At 47.1% G+C, this 19,864-nt stretch overlaps 1 protein-coding gene across 1 annotated transcript in view; it reads right to left on the reverse strand.

Moving 5' to 3' along the window:
- The window catches only part of LOC138568908 (vomeronasal type-2 receptor 26-like), a 195,164-nt gene extending 187,201 nt beyond the window's left edge, over positions 1 to 7,963 (reverse strand). Inside the window, exons 1-2 of the mRNA XM_069646688.1 lie at positions 7,916 to 7,963; positions 6,412 to 6,639 (exon numbers count right to left, since the gene is read on the reverse strand). Coding sequence (XP_069502789.1) covers positions 6,412 to 6,639; positions 7,916 to 7,963 — 276 coding nt within the window. The remainder of the gene's footprint in view (positions 1 to 6,411; positions 6,640 to 7,915) is intronic.
- Positions 7,964 to 19,864: the final 11,901 nt, after the last annotated feature.

Here is a 19,864-nt window from a genome sequence, read left to right on the forward strand (position 1 = left end):
TAATTTCCCAAACACTCCTTAAGCAGTTGGAATATTTAGACCACCGTTCGTAAGCAGTGCTTAGCATTTCCCAAACACTCATCAAGCAGTTGGAATGTTTAGATCATCGTTCGTAAGCACTGCTTAGCATTTCCCAAACACTCATCAAGCAGTTGGAATGTTTAGATCACCATTCGTAAGCAGTGATTAGCATTTCCCAAACACTCATCAAGCAGTTGGAATGTTTAGATCACCATTCATAAGCAGTGATTATCATTTCCCAAACACTCATCAAGCAGTTGGAATGTTTAGATCACCATTCATAAGCAGTGATTATCATTTCCCAAACACTCCTTAAGCAGTTGGAATATTTAGACCACCGTTCGTAAGCAGTGATTAGCATTTCCCAAACACTCATCAAGCAGTGGAATGTTTAGATCACCATTCGTAAGCAGTGATTAGCATTTCCCAAACACTCATCAAGCAGTTGGAATGTTTAGATCACCATTCGTAAGCAGTGATTAGCATTTCCCAAACACTCATCAAGCAGTTGGAATGTTTAGATCACCATTCGTAAGCAGTGATTAGCATTTCCCAAACACTCATCAAGCAGTTGGAATGTTTAGATCAACATTCGTAAGCACTGCTTAGCATTTCCCAAACACTCATCAAGCAGTTGGAATGTTTAGATCACCATTCGTAAGCAGTGTTTAGCATTTCCCAAACACTCATCAAGCAGTTGGAATGTTTAGATCACCATTCGTAAGCAGTGATTAGCATTTCCCAAACACTCATCAAGCAGTTGAAATATTTAGATCACCGTTCATAAGCAGTGATTACTGTTAGGCCTCACGGACCTCTTGCAATAATGAAGGACACACCAAGTGGAATCTTAATGTTTTATTTATTTCACATACAGGAAGGAACTGAAACTTTCCTTTCTCCCTTTTCCCTCCTCCTTACGTCACGAGTCATGTGGTCAGGCCCACGTGACTCTCTGTCTCTCTTAATGAGACCATGGCCCTGCAACAACACCCCAGGAGGAATGTCCTTGCTGATCTCTGGATCTACTTCGGGCTGGCTTACTGGATGTCGTATGATTCTTGTGCGAACTTGGTATTTCACCATGAGTTCTGCTGGGGTCTTGTTTGTGGCCTTGTGCGGCGTGTTGCGGTAGTCGCGAAGCATGTGGCATAGTGCTTGATGGGGATCAACATTCTTAATTCTGTCTCTCTGTAAGGTCTTCTTGATGGAGGCCATGAACCTTTCGGCCATCCCATTGGCCTGGGGCCAGCGAGGTGTGACTTTCTGGTGTCTGATCCTAGGTGCTTGGCGAATGTTGTGAATTCATGCCCGCAGAACGGCAGACCGCTCTCTGATTTGATGACTTCTGGTATTCCCCATTCGCTGACTACTTCGTCAAAGACGGCTGCTACTTGAGCAAATGCCGTAGACGTGGACTGTTTTACGATTGGGAACCTGGAGTGTTCATCGATGAATAACAGTAGGTATTCACCTGATTCGAGTGGTCTGTAAAAGTCTACTGCAACCTTTTCCCATGGATGTTCCGGAATATGTGTTAGCTGCAAAGGTATGGGGGCTTCTGCTCTGGCTGTGCATTGACACGCTACACAGTTATTTACCCACCGGGCCACCATGGGGTCCAGGAAGGGGAACCATACGTGGCAACGTAGCTGTTGTTTGGTGTTGTCTGCGCCGCGGTGCCCATCGTATTGAAGACTTCTGAACGTAAGGTGGCTGGGACCACCAGTCTGCATCCCTGTAGGAGTATGGATTTGTCTATTACGGCCAATTCTGCATGCACTTTTGCTAATCTCTCTAGTTCGTCTCTGCATGCTCCTGGATGTATTAGTAGCACCCGCCGATAGTCTTTCCACCTGTTGTTTTCAGTGAGACTGATCGCCAGGGCCATGGAAGGGTCTGCAGCAGAGGCTGAGACAATGGATTCCAGTGAGATTGCTGGGGGAAGCGCATTTGTGGTAATGTAGGTGATGTACTCAACATCTCCAGGTCGTGGCACTGACTTTCCTGTAGGGTGTCTGGATAAATAGTCAGCAGGTTGTTTTCACCCACTGGACGATGGATGATCTGGTAGTCATATTCTTGTAGTCAAATGCCCCATCGTTCTATTCTGGGGGGCATCTTTGTTCTGGGGTTCCCAAACAATGATAGTAGGGTCTGGAGATCGGTGATGAGGGTGAACTTTTTGCCTTATTATGGTTAAGTTATGGAAATGTTCACACGCCCATACAGCTGCCAAACTCTCTTTTTTGGCTTAGGAATATGTGGACTCAGGGGGTGCCAGCGCCCTGCTAGCATGTGCCACCACATGTCTCGGATGGGCGTCAACCCCATTGGTTTGAGCTAGTATGGCCCCTAGTCCCACTGGGCTTGGGTCCACTACGATTTCGGTATGCCATTCTGGGTCAAAGTAGGTGAGTTGTCTGGCCTTGGCTAAGGACTGTTTGATGGTGTCGAATGCGTCCTGACATTCTGCTGACCACGCAAAAAGTATGTCTTTCTGGAACAACTTCCTGAGGGGTTCTGTGATGGTGGCGTAGTGCGGGATATATCCTGCCATGCCAAGAAACGATCTGACTTCCTCTACTTGTCTGCAGGTTGAAGATTGTGGAGACCTTGTCGGGATCAGGGGTCATGCCGTCCGCAGAGAAGATGTGTCCAAAGAATTTTAATTTGGACTTGCTGAACTGGCAGTTGTCGACGTTGAGGGTGAGACCTGCCTCTTGGATGGCTTTGAGGTGGCCCGAAGGGCTGCATCATGCTCCTCCTTCAATCGTCCATACATGAGGATGTCGTCACTGTAGTTCAGTGCTCCTCTTATTGGTCAGATGATTTGCCTGATAGCTTCATGAAAAACTTCCACAGCTCTTGATATGCCGAAATGTAAGCGTTTGTAGCGGAAGAGACCCTTGTGGGTGGCAAAGGTGGTGGGTGGAGTACCATCTGGTGGTACCCTTGATTGAGGTCAAGTTTGGAGAAGAGGATTGATTTGTTGAGTTGGACTATCATGTCCTCGATTCTTGGGCCTTGGTGTCGCTCTCTCTGGATGGCAGTGTTGGCCATTTGCATGTCTATGCAGAGTCTGAGTCAACCTCCTTCTTTTGGCACAGCCACTAATGGCGAGACCCATGGGGTCGGGCCTAATGCCGGTTCAATGATTCCGTCTTCCAGTAGGCGTCTGAGTTCAGCTGACACTGCTGCTTGCAGATGAAATCCAACTCTTCTTGGATGTTGTGGAACAGGTCGGACTGCTGGATCAATATGCAGTTACACAGGCCTGCCCTTAATTTTTCCTAGACCCTTACATATGAGTGGAAATTTGCTCATTATGGTCTCCTTTGTCATGGCACCTACTTGCGACGGCCAGTTCTGAATGCTGTATGTGTGGTCTCTTGTGCCGGGTGCTGGTACTGTTGAGCGCATAGTGTCACCTTCGCGGACATGTATGTCTATGAGTCCTAGGCAGGAGTCGGTCCGATAGCTCAGGAGACATCTCCCTTTGGTCGGACTTCGAATGACATGGATGATGGTCATCGTGGAGTGATCACCATGGATGAGTTGATGTCCAAACGAGCCAATGGCTTGTAGGGGGACAGCTGCACCCCACTGGAATATCTTGGAGGCTGATGGTGTTAAAGTTGGTTTCTCAGGGATCTGGTGAAACTCCTTTTCACCCTTTATGTTTACGGTGGCTCCGGAGTCGACTAGGAAGCAGACATTCTTACCATCTATTTCCACGGGTATCTTGGGTGCTTCCCGTGCTTCTCTTTCATCCATAATGAGATTGGCGTATTCGTCCTGAGAATATTGGTCATATTGGTTGACTTCTTAGTCGAATCCCAGCTGCTCTATGCCATAGTAGTTCTGATGTGATGGGGGTCCGTCATATTCATCTCTTATGCATGAGACCTGGTCATGTGTCTCGTTGTCCTGTGTCTCAGCATCCTGGTAGGTGCCTTCAATCACTCTGGCGTATCTTCTTGGGTTTTGCTGATATGGGCGCATTTGGTAGGACTGCGCTTGTGGGTTTCTGTTGAATGTCTTGTATTGTGGGGTCTGCCTTCTCTGCAGACCGACTGGAAATGGCCTTCCCTGCTGCAGTTTCCACATCTTTGGGAGAGTGCGGGACAGGTCCCTGCATGGGGAAAAACCATCCCACAACGGTAGCACTGTCGTTGTGTTCTTGGAGTAGCCATGTAGCTGGGGTTGGAAGGTCTGTCTATTGTTCTTGTGTTGCTTGCTTGTATGGCCGCTATCGTTTCATTCTTGTCTTGTTTAACTGATGTGCTGCCCGCTATCTGCGTTACCTGCTTGTTGACCCTTTTTAGGATTCTGGCCATCTCAGTGACCTCTTCAATGGTGAGTGGCTTCTTGAGGAGTTGCTTTTTTAGAGTTTGAGACACGCATCCCTCAATAACTCGTAGGTGGATGGCCTTGTCTAGTGAGAAGACATGAAATTGACAGTATGCACCTTTTATTCTTAGGCGAGTAATGAATTCATTGACTGTTTCATCAATTCTTTGGGTACATTGGTTAAACATGCTCCTTTCGTACTCCCTGTTGGGCTCAATCACTAGCCTCTTTTTCCGAGCAGTCATTAACGCTGGAAATTCAGTTTGTTCGGCAGTTGGGATGGTCATAATAAGTATTTTGACTTCATTCCCTGCTAGATTGAGGAACATGCTGCGTAATCTCTGTGAGTTCTCTTCGCCTGCAGCTGCAATAAAGGTATTGAAGTCTTCTAGCCATTCCACCCACCTCGGACCTTTGTCGGCCTGTGGCGTCATGGAGAAGGGGGTGGCATGCGCCAGGCAGTGGCAGCTGGGTTCCCGGTGGGGGCTGGAGGAGTTGGGGCTTGTTGCACTGATGGAGAGCTCATGGTGGTGGTGGTGGTCCTGGTGCTGAGGACGGCTGTTGTCACTTCTGTAGGCTGTGGTGTGATGGGCCTGCAAGTGCGTGAGTGTCCTGTGGCCTCAGACAGGTTGCTTTGTGGCTTTTTCTAGCCTGTGTCACGTGAGGTGGTCAGGGTAGGGTAGTAAATAAGGGTAATAGGGTAGTACCCTAGTAAGGTAGGGTAGTAGCTTGCGTCATGTGAGGTGGTCAGGTAAGAAGGGCTGTTGCACACTCTTGTGAGTTCTTAGTTAGTCTTGTCCCTTTAGTTGAAGTTGCTGAGCAGCAGTGGGGGAAAAGGGGGTACCACCCACTGAGTTTCCTTTGCTTCCTCCTTATTTTTTTTTCTCTTTATGTTGACTGGAGCGTGGTTGCAGGCCTCTGATGTGACTGCTGGTGGGCTGCCATGCTGTCTTTTTGTGGCGAGCACCCCCTGTGCGCGCTCTCAGCCGAGAGTTCGGCTACGTTTTGAAACCACTGGCACTTTGCCATGTAGTGTACTGCAGGTGAGGAGAGATGAGGAGAAGGCAGGCAGCGTGTAGCTGGAGTCCCCGTTGGTACGTGTTGGCTCTGCGCGGCTGCGGGAGAAGGAGGTGGTGGAAGGCGGGCCCGGGATCGGGCGCTTCTTCTGAAGAGGAGGAGGCGGTCAGCGTGTAGCTGCAGTCCCCGCCGGCACACGTGGACACTACGCGGCAGCGGGAGAAGGAGGATGAGGAAGGCGGGGCCTAAGATCGGGCTCTCATCGCAGCCAGCCGGAATCGGCTGGCAGGACGCACTGGAGCGGGATCGCTCATGCAAAAGGAGGAGGAGGAACTCGGCGGTCCAGGAGTATCCTCGTCGCCAGTTGTTAGGCATCACGGACCTCATGCAATAATCAAGGACACGCTGAGTGGAATCTTAACGTCTTCTTTATTTCACATACAGGAAGGAACTTAAACTTTCCTTTCTCCCTTCTCTCTCCCCCTTACGTCACGAGTCACATTGTCATGCCCACGCGTGAGTCTGTCTCTCCCTTAAAGAGACACTGGCCCTGCAACAATTCGCATTTTCCAAACACTCATCAAGCAGTTGGAATGTTTAAATCACTGTTTAGAAAACATTGATTAGCATTTACCAAACAATCATCAAGCAGTTGGAATGTTTGGATCACCGTTCATAAGCAGTGATAAGCATTTATCTTCTTCTACAGTTTGTTTAACATGTAAGCTTAGACTACACCGCTCACAAAATGCTCACTGACTGTAGATATAGTACCCTATGGGGCCTTGGAAATGCTTGCATGAAGCATTTTGTAAACCGTTTGCTTGCTTAGTCAGTGCTTGTGAAATGCATGTAATTTAGACTAGGATAAAAGTGCAAGAATGTCTACGACACATTCTGTATGTGGGAATTCCCCAAACCCCTCTACATTCTATCGACCCACACACCATTTTTGGGAAATGTCATTTATTTTTGTATCCACAGGACAGAGACCTCCTCAGCAAATGTGAGGGTCCTTACCTGCGTAAAGAAGTGGTGCCACAAGATGGCGCTGTCGTTAATGAAGAAACTCTGCTCCTCTGAAGATTGGAAACTGAAGCCTCCGACTTTGGTGAACTTCACATCATAACCCGAATAATAAAAAACGTTATAAATATCAAAGCGGGAGGGCGGATCCCCCTGGGCATCGAAGTAGACGTCATCACCGGCAGAGGTTTTAAAGTCAAGTTTGCGCATGTGATGATGTAACTGCAGAGGAAGAGAGACACACCTTCAGATGCCACTAACTGGAGAATGCTGATGAGAGCTCTCTGCAGCACCTAGCAAGACTGACAGTCCTATGCAATAGTACTCAATGCAATACAAATATTATAGTCTAGCAGTAATGGCCGCAACATTGCTAATGCTAAGCATCTTTCTCAATATATCATCGTTATTGAAAACATTTAAAGAGCACTTATCACAACAAAGCCCCAGTGCACCAGGCACTTTGTGAATGCAGTGTAGGGGAAGCAGTCGTAGTAGGCTTAAGAGAGGGCCCAGAACTTTAGGCTGCCTTAGAAGTGGTGGAGGTTGAGGATGTTAGTGAATTTAGCCAGTTCCAAAGACAGCAAGCCTTCTGTCTCTATTTGTTGAAGATTTCAATAAGGAAGGGTCCAAGGGGTTCTTGCTGGTTGAACCGGAAAAGACTGAGAGTTTTGTGTCCAGAGAATACGTATGATAGGTAATCTGGAGTGCCACCATGCAGTGCGTTGTGAAGAACAATGTATTGTGTCCAGTCTGGTGTAACCCAGGGGTGTGCCTATAGATAAACTCAGGGTCAAATCCAATGCTGAGCCCAAAGGCCTATAGTTGCGTCCTGCAAGAAGGCCTGGGGTCTGGATGTTGACATGGCTGAGGCTTCTGTGTTCCTCAGAGAGGTATGGTTGAGGAGCCGGAACCATACATGGCTTGTGAGGGTTTGTGTTGGATTCCTATGTAGATGGCGCTTGTACACATCCTTATAAGAGCTTGCTATGTTCACTGTTCATCATAATAGGTATTGTCCAAGTGTTTAATTTTGATACCATTGTGGATTTTTATTTATCACCATAGGTGCCGGCACATGTGTTTCGACCATCTGAAGATCTTTATCAAGGCTAGGATTTAGGTGTCTCTTGCGCAGTGATTCTAAGAGGGCAGGTAGCCCTGGGTGAGAAGTATCACCTGCTTTGGTGCATCTCAATAGAGTGGTGTCTGCCGGTAGATCGGCACCTATTTTGATAAAAAGAAATCCACAATGGTATCAAAATTAAACGCGTGGACTATACCTATTATGAAGAACAGTGAAGATAGCAAGCTCTTATAAGGATGTGTACAAGCAACATCTTTGCCGCAATCCAACACAAACCTACCTAATCTAGACTTGAGCACGGGCCCTATGCTTCCTACAACCGGCTGCAGGTACAACAAAACCCGGTATTTCATAAGGAGTAAGGCGCAGTAACCACTAGTTCCTAGTGCTCTCACCACTTTCTAAACATACATGGCTTGTGTCTTCCTCAGAGAGGTACAGGGGAGGGGCCAGAACCATACGTGGCTTGTGTCTTCCTCAGAGAGGTGTGGTTGAGAAACCAGAACCATACATGGCTTGTGTCGTCCTCTGAGAGGTATGGGTGAGGAGCTTGAACCATACGTGGCATGTGTCTTACTCAGAGAGGTATGGTTGAGAAACCAGAACCATAAATGGCTTGTGTCTTCCTCAGAGAGATATGGATGAGGAGCTTGAACCATACATGGTGTGTGTCTTCCTCAGAGTGGTATGGATGAGGGGCCAGAACCATACATGGCTTGTGTATTCCTCTGAGAGGTATGGTTGAGGGGCCAGAACCATACGTGGCTTGTGTCTTCCTCAGTGAGGTATGGTTGAGGAGCCAGAACCATACATGGTGTGTGTCTTCCTCAGAGAGATATGGGTGATGAGCCAGAACAGTACATGGCTTGTGTCTTCCTCTGAGTTGTATGGTTGAGGAGCCAGAACCATACATGGCTTGTGTCTTCCTCAGAGAGGTATGGTTGAGGAGCCAGAAGCATACGTGGCTTGTGTCTTCCTCAGAGAGGTATGGTTTGTGAGCTAGAACCATACATGGCTTGTGTCTTCCTCAGAGAGGTATGGTTGAGGATCCAGAACCATAAATGGCATGTGTATTCCTCAGAGAGGTATGGTTGAGGAGCCAGAACCATACATTACTTTTGTTTTCCTCAGAGAGGTATGGTTGAGGAGCCAGAACCATACATGGCTTGTGTCTTCCTCAGAGAGGTATGGTTGAGCAGCCAGAACCATACAAGGTTTGTGTCTTCCAGAGAGAGGTATGGTTGAGGAGCCAGAACCATACATGGCTTGTGTCTTCCTCAAAGAGGTATGGTTGAGGAGCCAGAAGCAGACAGGGCTTGTGTCTTCCTCAGAGAGGTATGGTTGAGGAGCCAGAACCATGCATGGCTTGTGTCTTCCTCAGAGAGGTATGGTTGAGAAACCAGAACCATAAATGGCTTGTGTCTTCCTCAGAGAGGTATGGATGAGGAGCGTGCACCATATATGGTGTGTGTCTTCCTCAGAGTGGTATGGATGAAGGGCCAGAACCATACATGGCTTGTGTCTTCCTCTGAGAGGTATGGTTGAGGGGCCAGAACCATACGCGGCTTGTGTCTTCCTCAGTGAGGTATGGTTGAGGAGCCCAAACCATACATGGTATGTGTCTTCCTCAGAGAGATATGGGTGAGGAGCCAGAACAGTACATGGCTTGTGTCTTCCTCTGAGAGGTATGGTTGAGGAGCCAGAACCATACATGGCTTGTGTCTTCCTCGGAGAGGTATGGTTGAGGAGCCAGAAGCATACGTGGCTTGTGTCTTCCTCAGAGAGGTATGGCTTGTGAGCTAGAACCATACATGGCTTGTGTCTTCCTCAGAGAGGTATGGTTGAGGATCCAGAACCATAAATGGCATGTGTATTCCTCAGAGAGGTATGGTTGAGGAGCCAGAACCATACATGGCTTTTGTTTTCCACAGAGAGGTATGGTTGAGGAGCCAGAACCATACATGTCTTGTGTCTTCCTCAGAGAGGTATGGTTGAGCAGCCAGAACCATACAAGGCTTGTGTCTTCCCCAGAGAGGTATGGGTGAGGAGCCAGAACCATACATGGCTTGTGTCTACCTCAGAGAGGTATGGTTGAGGAGCCAGAACAATAGATGGCTTGTGTCTTCCAATGAGAGGTATGGTTGAGGAGCCAGAACCATACATGGCTTGTGTCTTCCTCAGAGAGGTATGGTTGAGGAGCCAGAACCATACATGGCTTGTGTCTTCCTCAGAGAGGTATGGTTGAGGAGCCAGAAGCATACGTGGCTTGTGTCTTCCTCAGAGAGGTATGGTTTGTGAGCTAGAACCATACATGGCTTGTGTCTTCCTCAGAGAGGTATGGTTGAGGAGCCAGAACCATACGTGGCTTGTGTCTTCCTCATAGAGGTATGGTTGAGCAGCCAGAACCATACAAGGCTTGTGTCTTCCTCAGAGAGGTATGGTTGAGGAGCCAGAACCATACATGGCTTGTGTCTACCTCAGAGAGGTATGGTTGAGGAGCCAGAACAATACATGGCTTGTGTCTTCCTCAAAGAGGTATGGTTGAGGAGCCAGAAGCAGACAGGGCTTGTGTCTTCCTCAGAGAAGTATGGTTGAGGAGCCAGAACCATGCATGGCTTGTGTCTACCTCAGAGAGGTATGGTTGAGGAGCCAGAACAATACATGGCTTGTGTCTTCCTCAGAGAGGTATGGTTGAGGAGCCAGAACCATACCTGGCTTGTGTCTTCCTCAGAGAGGCATGGTTGAGGAGCCAGAACCATACATGGCTTATTTCAAGCAACATATGCCTAGCCTCCCGATCAAAGACTGCACTGAAACTCTGGCTCCGTTTATCACCGCAGTCATAAATTCCTCCTTCACCTCAAGTGTGGTTCCCGCAAGCCTCAAAGAAGCATGTCTCTTACTGCTCTTAAAAGAAAAAAACCTTGATCCTACATCCCCCTATAACTACCGCCCCATCACAACCGTTCCCTTCCTGTTAAAAATACTTGACTGAGCAGTGTATGTCCAAATACAACAACACTTAGAAACAAAACATGTACTTGGAATCCGCCAATCAGGCTTCCGCCCCGGGCATGGGACAAAATCTGCCGCCTTCGACTTAAAAAATCAAATGGACGATATCAGAGATAAAGGTAAACTGGCCCTCCTGCTGCTAGTAGACCTTTCAGCAGCATTTCATTTAGTTGACCATAGTATACTCTGGCGTCACCTCACGCAAGCAGCCTCCTTCTCACCCGAAGCAACAGTGTGGATAGCCTCCTTCCTCGAAGGTAGGAGAATGAAAGTCTTCTCAGAGAGTCCCAGTGCAACACCCTCACCAAACGACTGTGGGGTCCCCCAAGGCTTGTGTGTTTCCCCCACACTGTATAATATATTCACAAAGCCTCTCTTCATTCTCCTTGACTCGCCTGACATTGCATATACAAATTACGCAGATGATACCCAAATTCTGCTCCCGCTCTCCGGCACCTACTCAGAAGATGCCACTACACTAAATCCATCCTTCACCATCGTTGAAGCATGGATGGCCTCCCACGGCCTCTGATTGAACGATGACAAAACAGAACTCCTCATCATAGGACACCCAAATTCTGAACAAACTGAACCTTGAATTCTCGACTTTCACTATTGATGGCATCACTATCCCTGTCTCACCCTCAGTAAAAACCCTGCGAGTCTACCTAGATGCATCGCTCACACTCACCAGACAAGCCAGCACTATCGCCTCTTCAGCTGCATACACCACAAAACTCCTCAATGCCGCAAAACCCTTCCTTCCGCCAGATAGCAGCCTGACAATCGCGCATGCCGTGGTGTGTGCTAGAATAGACTATTGCAATGCTTTATTCGCTGGCACCTCTTCCCAAAACCTAAAAAAACTGCAAGTGATTCAAAATAATGCCTTAAGGGCTGCCCTCAACCTCCCCAAAACCGAACACATATCAGTTGTCCGCAAGAAGGTACATTGGCTCCTCATCCGGGAAATAATTCTCTTCAAGACCGTAACCATTACACATAGATGCATTTCCAAATCCGCTCCACCATACCTCTCCCAAAGATTCTCCAAACCACTATCAGCCAGGTCCGTCAGAACCCCCTATGCACATAGGCTAGTGCAACCCTCCGTCAAAGGCGCCAAAGCAGGCGGCTCTAGCTTCCCTGTCATTGCAGCCAATCGATGGAACTCCCTCCCACTCAACCTCATGTCAGAAGACTCCTACTCGGCTTTCCGGAAAGGCCTCAAAACCTGACTATTCAATTAACTCTGTATGTCCCTGCCTGCCCTCCTCTTATGGATCCTTCTAGAATTATCTGTGCATTGTTTATGCCTTTTCTCAATGATATGCAACAACGGATTCATTGTATCTATGCAACCTGCAACCTCTGCAATACATATGCACTGTCTATACTACCTGTCTATTTGCAACTATGTATTCAAGGCATCACAGTAACTTGTAACTGCTTTCTGGCCGCAGTGGCCTCTGCGCCCTGATGCCTGAGGGTTTGCGCGCGCTATACAAATGCAAAAAATAAATAAATAAACCCCCCAGAAAACCATTCTGAGACCTGCTGCATCTGTTGCCCATATATTCGAAACCCCCCTGGAAATCCCCCTCGGTTTTGTTGCATCTGATGCCCGTACCTGCGTCACGTTGGTGGCCCCCCTCTACCTCAGAACCCATGCTGTGCATCCCCATCCCATGAACCCACCTCCAGTGGGTGGTGTTGTGTACTGCGTCTGTGGTGCCCCTTGCCCTCCCGTGCTTGTTAATTCTGCCCCTTCCATGGCGTTATTTAGATATCTTCTTCTGTACTAACTTCGTCTCCTCCTCTTTTTTTCTCACGCTTTTTCCTCACTTTCTCTTGAATTAACCTGGAGTAATGCACTATTGTGATTTGTATTTCTGACCATGGTTTTGCTTCCATCCCCACCTACTTCTTCAGTTGCCTGGCATAGTATATTATAGAATATTTCCACTGTTTTGTCGGACGGTTCTCTTGTTTCAAGGCACCATAGCTCTTGAATAGTCTGAATGTAGTGTAAGGGGTCTTCGTCTTCCCCCATTTGCATGCCATAATCTCACTAATGTATGACGTGTCTGGGTACTGTGTCCGTAGAGCTTGCCATACGGCCACTCGGCAGTTAGCAAATGGCGTGTCATCATGTGCCGTGTCCTGGGTAGTTACTCCTCGGTAACCTACCCTTTTCCAAATGTCATCAGCGGCTTCCCAGAGGATCACCACTAACAGCCCCTTTATGTCTCCCACTGCTAATTTCTGTCCCGCTGTCACCCTTTCAATTTCATATATCCATTTCATTGCTGTAAGCAAAGTTTGAATGCAGTACCCTCTGGGAACACTACAAACAACTATGACTACAGGTATAGGCAACCAAACCTTTGGTATAAGCTTGTACTACACAGTTTTGGTAGCATGCTGAGCAGCCAGGCTTATTTCAAGAGGGGAAATGTGAGCTGTAGTGGAGTTAGACAAAGATTCACAGTTACAGGTATTCAAATAAACCCTTACACTCAAGGGGGGTCATTACGAGGTAGGAGGTAACCATGCTGCTATTAGCGCCATGGCTACCCCTTTACCGGGTACCGGGTCTGGGTTCCTTGAATTAGGAATTACCAGGCCATTCTGACCTTGGAGGGCCCGGTAATTCCTCATTCAAGGAACCCATCCCCATTCCCATTCGAGCCCCCATAGGGCTCAATGAGAATGGGGATGTTGCTAACAACGGGCCCGTTAATAACTGGCCCGTTGTTAGCACACTGGTCAGCTTGCGGGACCCACGAGCAGAACTCGTAATGAGGCGGTAAGGGGTTGACAGCTCCGGGACCTTTACCGTTGCCGTTAACCCCTTACCGCCTACCTCGTGATGACCCCCAAGGTTTCTTGCATAAACGATTAACAATTTATTTATCAGTCAGTTATAAAGCCTTCTTTAGAAGGGAGTAATAGAATAGTAACACACAGATATACTTCAATACTGTACACTCTGAGGGCCTCATTACGACCCTGGAGGTAACCATGCTGCTTTTTGCAGTATGGCTACCCCCATTCCGGGTACCGGGTCCGGGTTCCCTGAATGGGGAAGTACCGGGCCATTTCGACCTTGGAGGGCCCGGTATTTCCCCATTCAGGGAACACGGACCCGGTACATCCCCATTATAGCCCCCATAGGGCTCAATGTGAATGGGGATGATGCTAACAATGGGCCTGTTAATGATGGGCCCGTTGTTAGCATCCTGGTCTGCTTGCAGGACCCTGCCTCTTTGGGTACTGTTGACCTCGTCCACCCCGTCCGCAAACAGACGCTCAGTCTGTCCCTTTCTAATATCAATAGGGAGGGGGTTCTGTATGTTGTATGTTACATGTATATCAAGTACGTCCATTATACTACATATCTCCCAAAATCACATTATGACAGTGTATATTCAGCACATCAACTTCATTAACACAATGAGCAGACCTCGTAATGAGGTGGTAGGGGGTTAACGGGGCCGTCAGCTCTACCGGCCCCATTAACCCCCTACCACCAGGGTCATAATGAGGCCCTGAGTTTCTGGATCAGACAAGGCACTTTTGGGATGGCCCATTGACACAACCTAAACCCACAGATGACTTCAGTAACAAGGGTGCTAGGGACATTAATACCTTACTGTTGGCATACAGAATACTCTCAATAGTTTGTAAAAGGCAAAGTTATTAGAACACAAGAAATTACAAATATTCTTAAGCAGGGTAAATACTTTCAGATAACAAGAGAAGAGTCATTCAATTCAATAGGCTAAGCCAAAATCAATGGGCAAAAGTCTTTGTATAGGATGCAGCACTTCAGGTAAGTAAATGGAAAAGTCTTTGCACAAGCTCTTAGGAGTCTTTGATAAAAAGAAGAACCAAATTTCGGGCCTCAAGCTGATTAGACTTGTGAGTTGCAGAAGTTACAAGCACATCCACAGTAAGAGGTAAATTCTCTTAGGCTAGTTTTACAGCACCTTAGTAAAGAAGAAAAAGATGCAGCTGAAGACTTCTGTTCATTTACAGCTCTGCAGATCTCACTGTTCCTGGGCCTCAGTTGTGGGGACAAGAGGGAGGAGGTTGGGGGACTCCTGCACTGTATTGACACTGTCAAAGCTGGCAACCGGCAAACTTTACTTTCAGTGGCTGTTTCGCGTTTCAGTTCCTTGCGGTACAGCAAATAGCAATAAGCGTGGTTCCTGGCTGTCAAGGTGGGGTTTCCTCACATCTGAAGTCCCGCACTCAACAGAGGGGGGTCAGGCTTGGTCAGTCCTGCTTCGTGGGAGTCTGGAGGATCTTACAAAAGCTTTCGGCCAGCTTACAAGCAACGCACACAATCTGGTGTCTCTCTCCCTGGCTCTACAGTTTCCTGCAGCACTCTGAGGAAATGCAACAAGCTCCCAGGTGGGTGTCCAGGTGGCTTACTTGGGAGGTGATTGGTCCCACCAACTCAAAAGGAGAAGTCGTCCTTGCAGGGCTTCTCTGTCGATGCGAACTTGGTGATTCGGACTTGCAACAGGGCTTCACCGGGCAAACCAACGGTCCCGGAGTTTCACCAGCCTTTCTCTTAAAGCTCTTCTTCGGTTCCTTCGTCCAGTGGTCGACTCTGCCTTTTAAGCCAAGAGACTCGCCTTTTAGTGAGTTCTCTCCCATTCATTCCAGCCTAGCTGCCACTCAGCCAGCAGGGTGTCTGTCCTTGCCGGACAGTCAGCCAGCCAATCGTCACAGAGTGCATTTGAGTCTCCTAGGAGACCAAGCACAGGGAGTTTTGGGCACCTCCCTCACTTCCTGCCTCACTTCCTGCCTACCCCAGACACTCTGGAGACAGAGGCAGGTTTCACTCCTGAAGCCCACCAAAGGCGAATGAGCAAAGAGACCAAACCTGGTTTGGCACGCAGAGAAAAACTGGAGAACGACCTTTCCACAAAGAAATGGCAAAAAAAGAATACCGGTGACCATTTTAACAAAGGAGGCTCAGCGCCATTTTGAAAAACATGGCTCCCGCGATTTAACGTTACCGGAGCTGCGAACAGTTTACGGTGTCGGGATAAATCATGGTAGTTCATTGCAAAACCACTGCCACCAGCCATTCTGAGAGGAAAGGGTAACATATGAATGCTACATGATTAACTAGACACAGGGGATACGAGATATTGTAAGATAGGGTGTGCTGGGTCTAGAATTTTATAGGACTAAGTGAAGTCAATTTCACTCCACTGCTCTGGGAAACAGTAGTTGATCACAGAGAAGGTATTTAAACCTTGGGAAATGTGGAAGACTTCCCTGTGGCACTGCACTGAAGGTGCTTTGTGACACAGTTGTAAAATATGATGCCTATGGAGTTGGTTAGTCTCCATAAGCAAAAGAAACAAACACAGAAAACACACTGAATTGAAAAGTTTAAAGTCCCAAAGTTTAGCAGAAGAGCTGGAGGGCTCTAAGGTAGGAGGAATTGGCACATTTCTGAGAATTCTCCCTAACACCCACACCCATGGTTAACAAGGGAAGCCGACACCTCCGGTTTTCCTTGTCTATATGCTTCCATGATATGGACTGATGTCGCCCCCCTCCCTCTTCCAATAGGGGCAACTGTGTAAACCCAATCTCCCCATTCTCTCCTTGTCTCATCCTGATCTGCCTATCCGATCATTCAGCATCTTTAATGTCAGTACGTGCCTTTTGCGGTTCTCCATTTCTTCGTCCAGGAAGATCTCTAAGCCTTTGCACGTATGGAATTAGGTCATCCATACTGCTCGATGCGTCCCTGGACTGTTGTGATCTGTCATAGTTGTCACACCTAGATCCCCCTGTGTCCCTTCCTACTTCACATGTCACGCTTCTATCTGCGCTTCTCCCTTTCGATCGATGCCTGGATGGTCCCTTTCCCTTGTCCTCATTTCCTTCTGCGTCCTTGTCTGATTCAGTGTCCCCCATGTCACTGTCAATATAACATCAGCGAAGGTCCGCCTCCTTGATGTCGTGGCTTCGCTTAGCGTCCCCTTAATGTCAATCAAGTTCCTGCTATGCCTCCTCCCGGAGGACCCCACATCTGTCCTATCTGATGGTGTCGCTGTCCTGTCCTGTGTGGCAACGCTGTCTTGCTCCATTTGCCTATCTCCTCCCACCTTTTCATATATCGTGCCCATTACCCAGTTTGTCCTTATCTCTCTCACTGTGTGCTCCTCTTCCTCCTTGCATTTGCGCTCTCGTAGGAGTCGCTCTATTTCCCACTTTCTGCATTCTGTTCTTACTAAAACTTGCTTTTCCTTCTCGTCTTCCTCCCTTTGAGCTTCCTCCTCATCCTCATCTCACAATGCTCGTGCTCCTTCTCTTCTTCCCTTTGTGTGTCTCTTCACACTCTCTCATGCTCTTCCTTCTCTTCCCTCTCTCGCCTTTCCACTTCCTCCATCATCTCTGCCCATTCTCGCGCTTCCCTGCTCCCCTTACGACCCTCTATTTCGTTACTCACCCCTGCTGATTCTCCCGTTGTCTTCCCATCCAATTACAGAAGTATCTGCCCTCTGTTGGATATATTTTGTGGTTATATCTATTATTTCTAGGTATTTTTTTAATGATGGTATTTGTTGGTATTTTATAATTCTTGGTGATGTATTGTAACTCGCTGGGGTATTTTTTATAGTGGTGCGACTAATTTCAGAATATTGCCTAGTAATTGTTTTACCAGGGGCACTAACAACAAGCAAATTACTGGACTTAATACACTCTGGATGAATGACGTATGGCCCCTCGTGGTATCTTATGTACAATACCACACTAGGCCCTTTTGCCCGAGTTTCAACAATTCTAAAGCATGCATTTGAAATACCACACATTCATTCAATCTCTATAGATAAACAGCTCATGACAGCCACTTAATTTTGAGATATCTCTTATCATACTTCTGTCTTTTTATGCATGTCAAATACAATTGACCAAATGCAGAAAATGTAATAAGACTAAAGGTTACTTTGAAATCTGTTTTTTATTGTACAGTAGAAGTATGCAAGTTACACAAAATAAAAGTTATGCTCACATTTTCTTTCACAGTGCAAATACATTTCAATAGCTTTCAGTGTTTTGTCTGTGACAAGTCTTGTCAATTGTCCTTGGCAACGTGGAACTTGGCAAGAAAAATACACTTTAAAAAATAAAACAAAGCAAGGCTTTTCAAAACATCAACGCAAAATGACATGCACGTTAAAAATAGACAGCACCTAATGTGAAGTGACCTACTTAATCTCGACTACCTGACCTCAAACAAAACAGCAGCCCCTCACTTAAACTCATATTTACCTAGAGATGTTGGTGATATTTCTGATTCAGTTTGGCATGGAGGTCTTCCCCAATCTTTCTGTCTGCCTCACCCTGGGTCACTTAAATAAGGACCATTTCAGCATCAGACAGCCTCAGCCAGCTCTGAATTCCATCTCTAGCCAGCCCTCCATTACTTTGTCTCCCAGTGCCCGAATATGACCAACTACTCCCTCTCAAAACTCTTTTTTATCAAATCCCCCTGTCACTCAAGGGAAACACCTCCCCTTGAGCAGATCATTCCACTGAAATGGCACGTGATTTCATTGCTGGAGAGCAAAAGATACATCTCTCCTTGAGCTTCCTGCTCTAACAATGCCCTGTTTTCAGTGGAACGGATTTTCACATTTTTATCACCCAGCTCAAATTCAGCCTGCACATTTAATTTCTCATTTAAAGACCATCATGTATTTTCCCAATCTGCATTCAGCCTATTTCATTATGGACTCATTTGCACTAAATGTTATTAATTAATTGAGTTACATGTTAACTGGGGTTGGGTTAGATTAGTAAGTTCATTTATATTGGTATTAGGTTAAGTGCAGCTCAGTCCATTGAAATATCATCCTGAAGCATGTGATCTGTGCATTGGCATCTGTTTAATTCTGCCTGTGACTCAGAATCTTGAGTTAAAAAATGAGTTTCCCCCATGGGCCGCTATTGCAGTTTAAACCCATGCTAACATGTGCATGCTAACATGATGAACCTACCTGTTGAAATGTAGAGTTTCACAGCTAAAATTCAGAGGCCCTACACCACCTACCCATTTGTTTGATGCTATGCCCTCTAGCCCCTATTTGGTGCTCGTCCGGGTCTCGCCGTGTGCTCCCTTCCCATCATCTGTCTGTAGGACCCCTTTCTGCCGTGTATGGTGGAGGTTGAAATGTTGGAATTGTGTACCCTTCACTGCCTTTAGCTCCCATATAGGGTATAGCCCTGCACTCCTGCTGTAGCCCCTTCCTTCTTGTGCACCAGAGGAGGTAGGGGAGTGGGGGCCAAGGGCCCTGCACCCAGTGTCTCCTGCTGGCTCAGCATCCATTAATGCCTGGCTACGTCCCCTTTGTCTTCCTGAAACATTTTCCATAGTTCCATTATCGCCATGCGATTGGCTAACTTCTTACCCTTATAGGTGTCTTGTAATTGTCTCTGTAATGGTTGCCGCACATTTGTGGAGAATCTTCCGCATTGTGGCCATGGCTTAGTCAATTTATGCTCTGTGCTCTTCGTCCATTCCACGCTATATCTACAAATCTTGTCCTTATATAGCAGAAGGGCCTTAAATAGGTGCTGTAGAGGTGTAACCCCCCGCACTTCCCCTGATACATTGCTTTATACTTACTTGACCTCAAGTCGAGGCTTTCAATACCTCTGTTACTATACAAGCACAATTAATACTTTCAATTCAGATTTCTTTCATTTCACAAATACCAGTTCTCAGCAATTCTACCCGAGCCTCTCTGACTCCCAAACAACCTGTCAGGTGTGCTCCACGTACTACCCTTCTACAACTCTCTACATCCTAAGGCACACCCACCAATCTTGTGAATGCGCCTCCTGAGCACCGCCACAGAACAGCCTACTCCATCAATTTTAAGTTCTCAATACCTCTTCTGTACCTCCTCGTGCTGTCCCATTCCTATGCACAGTGCCTCATTACACAAACATTTTCACAACCCCAACATGAATCCACAGCTATTTTCCTGCCTTGTAACAGGGGATAGCAATATTTCTCGTGTTCAATCGGTACCTACAGCGTCACCTTGTACATAAAACACCTCTGCAAGACTTAATCAGAAGAACACCTTACGCAATCTGGGCTAGCTCGCTTTGCTAAACCTTTACACAGGCTTACAATCATCCATGACCCGAGCTTAAACGCCCAATCAACAGGGAATCCAATATTCACATAACTTCTGTCATCCTTACCCTTAAGTCGATCGTCTAGGTTATTCATCAGAACCTTTTACCTGAAGACCAAATGTTCCCTAACCACAGAAATGATATCTACCTCTGCTCATT

Source organism: Ambystoma mexicanum, chromosome 2q (assembly GCF_040938575.1).
Source record: "Ambystoma mexicanum isolate Mex_15411 chromosome 2q, UKY_AmexF1_1, whole genome shotgun sequence".
Taxonomy (NCBI): Eukaryota; Metazoa; Chordata; class Amphibia; order Caudata; family Ambystomatidae; genus Ambystoma; species Ambystoma mexicanum.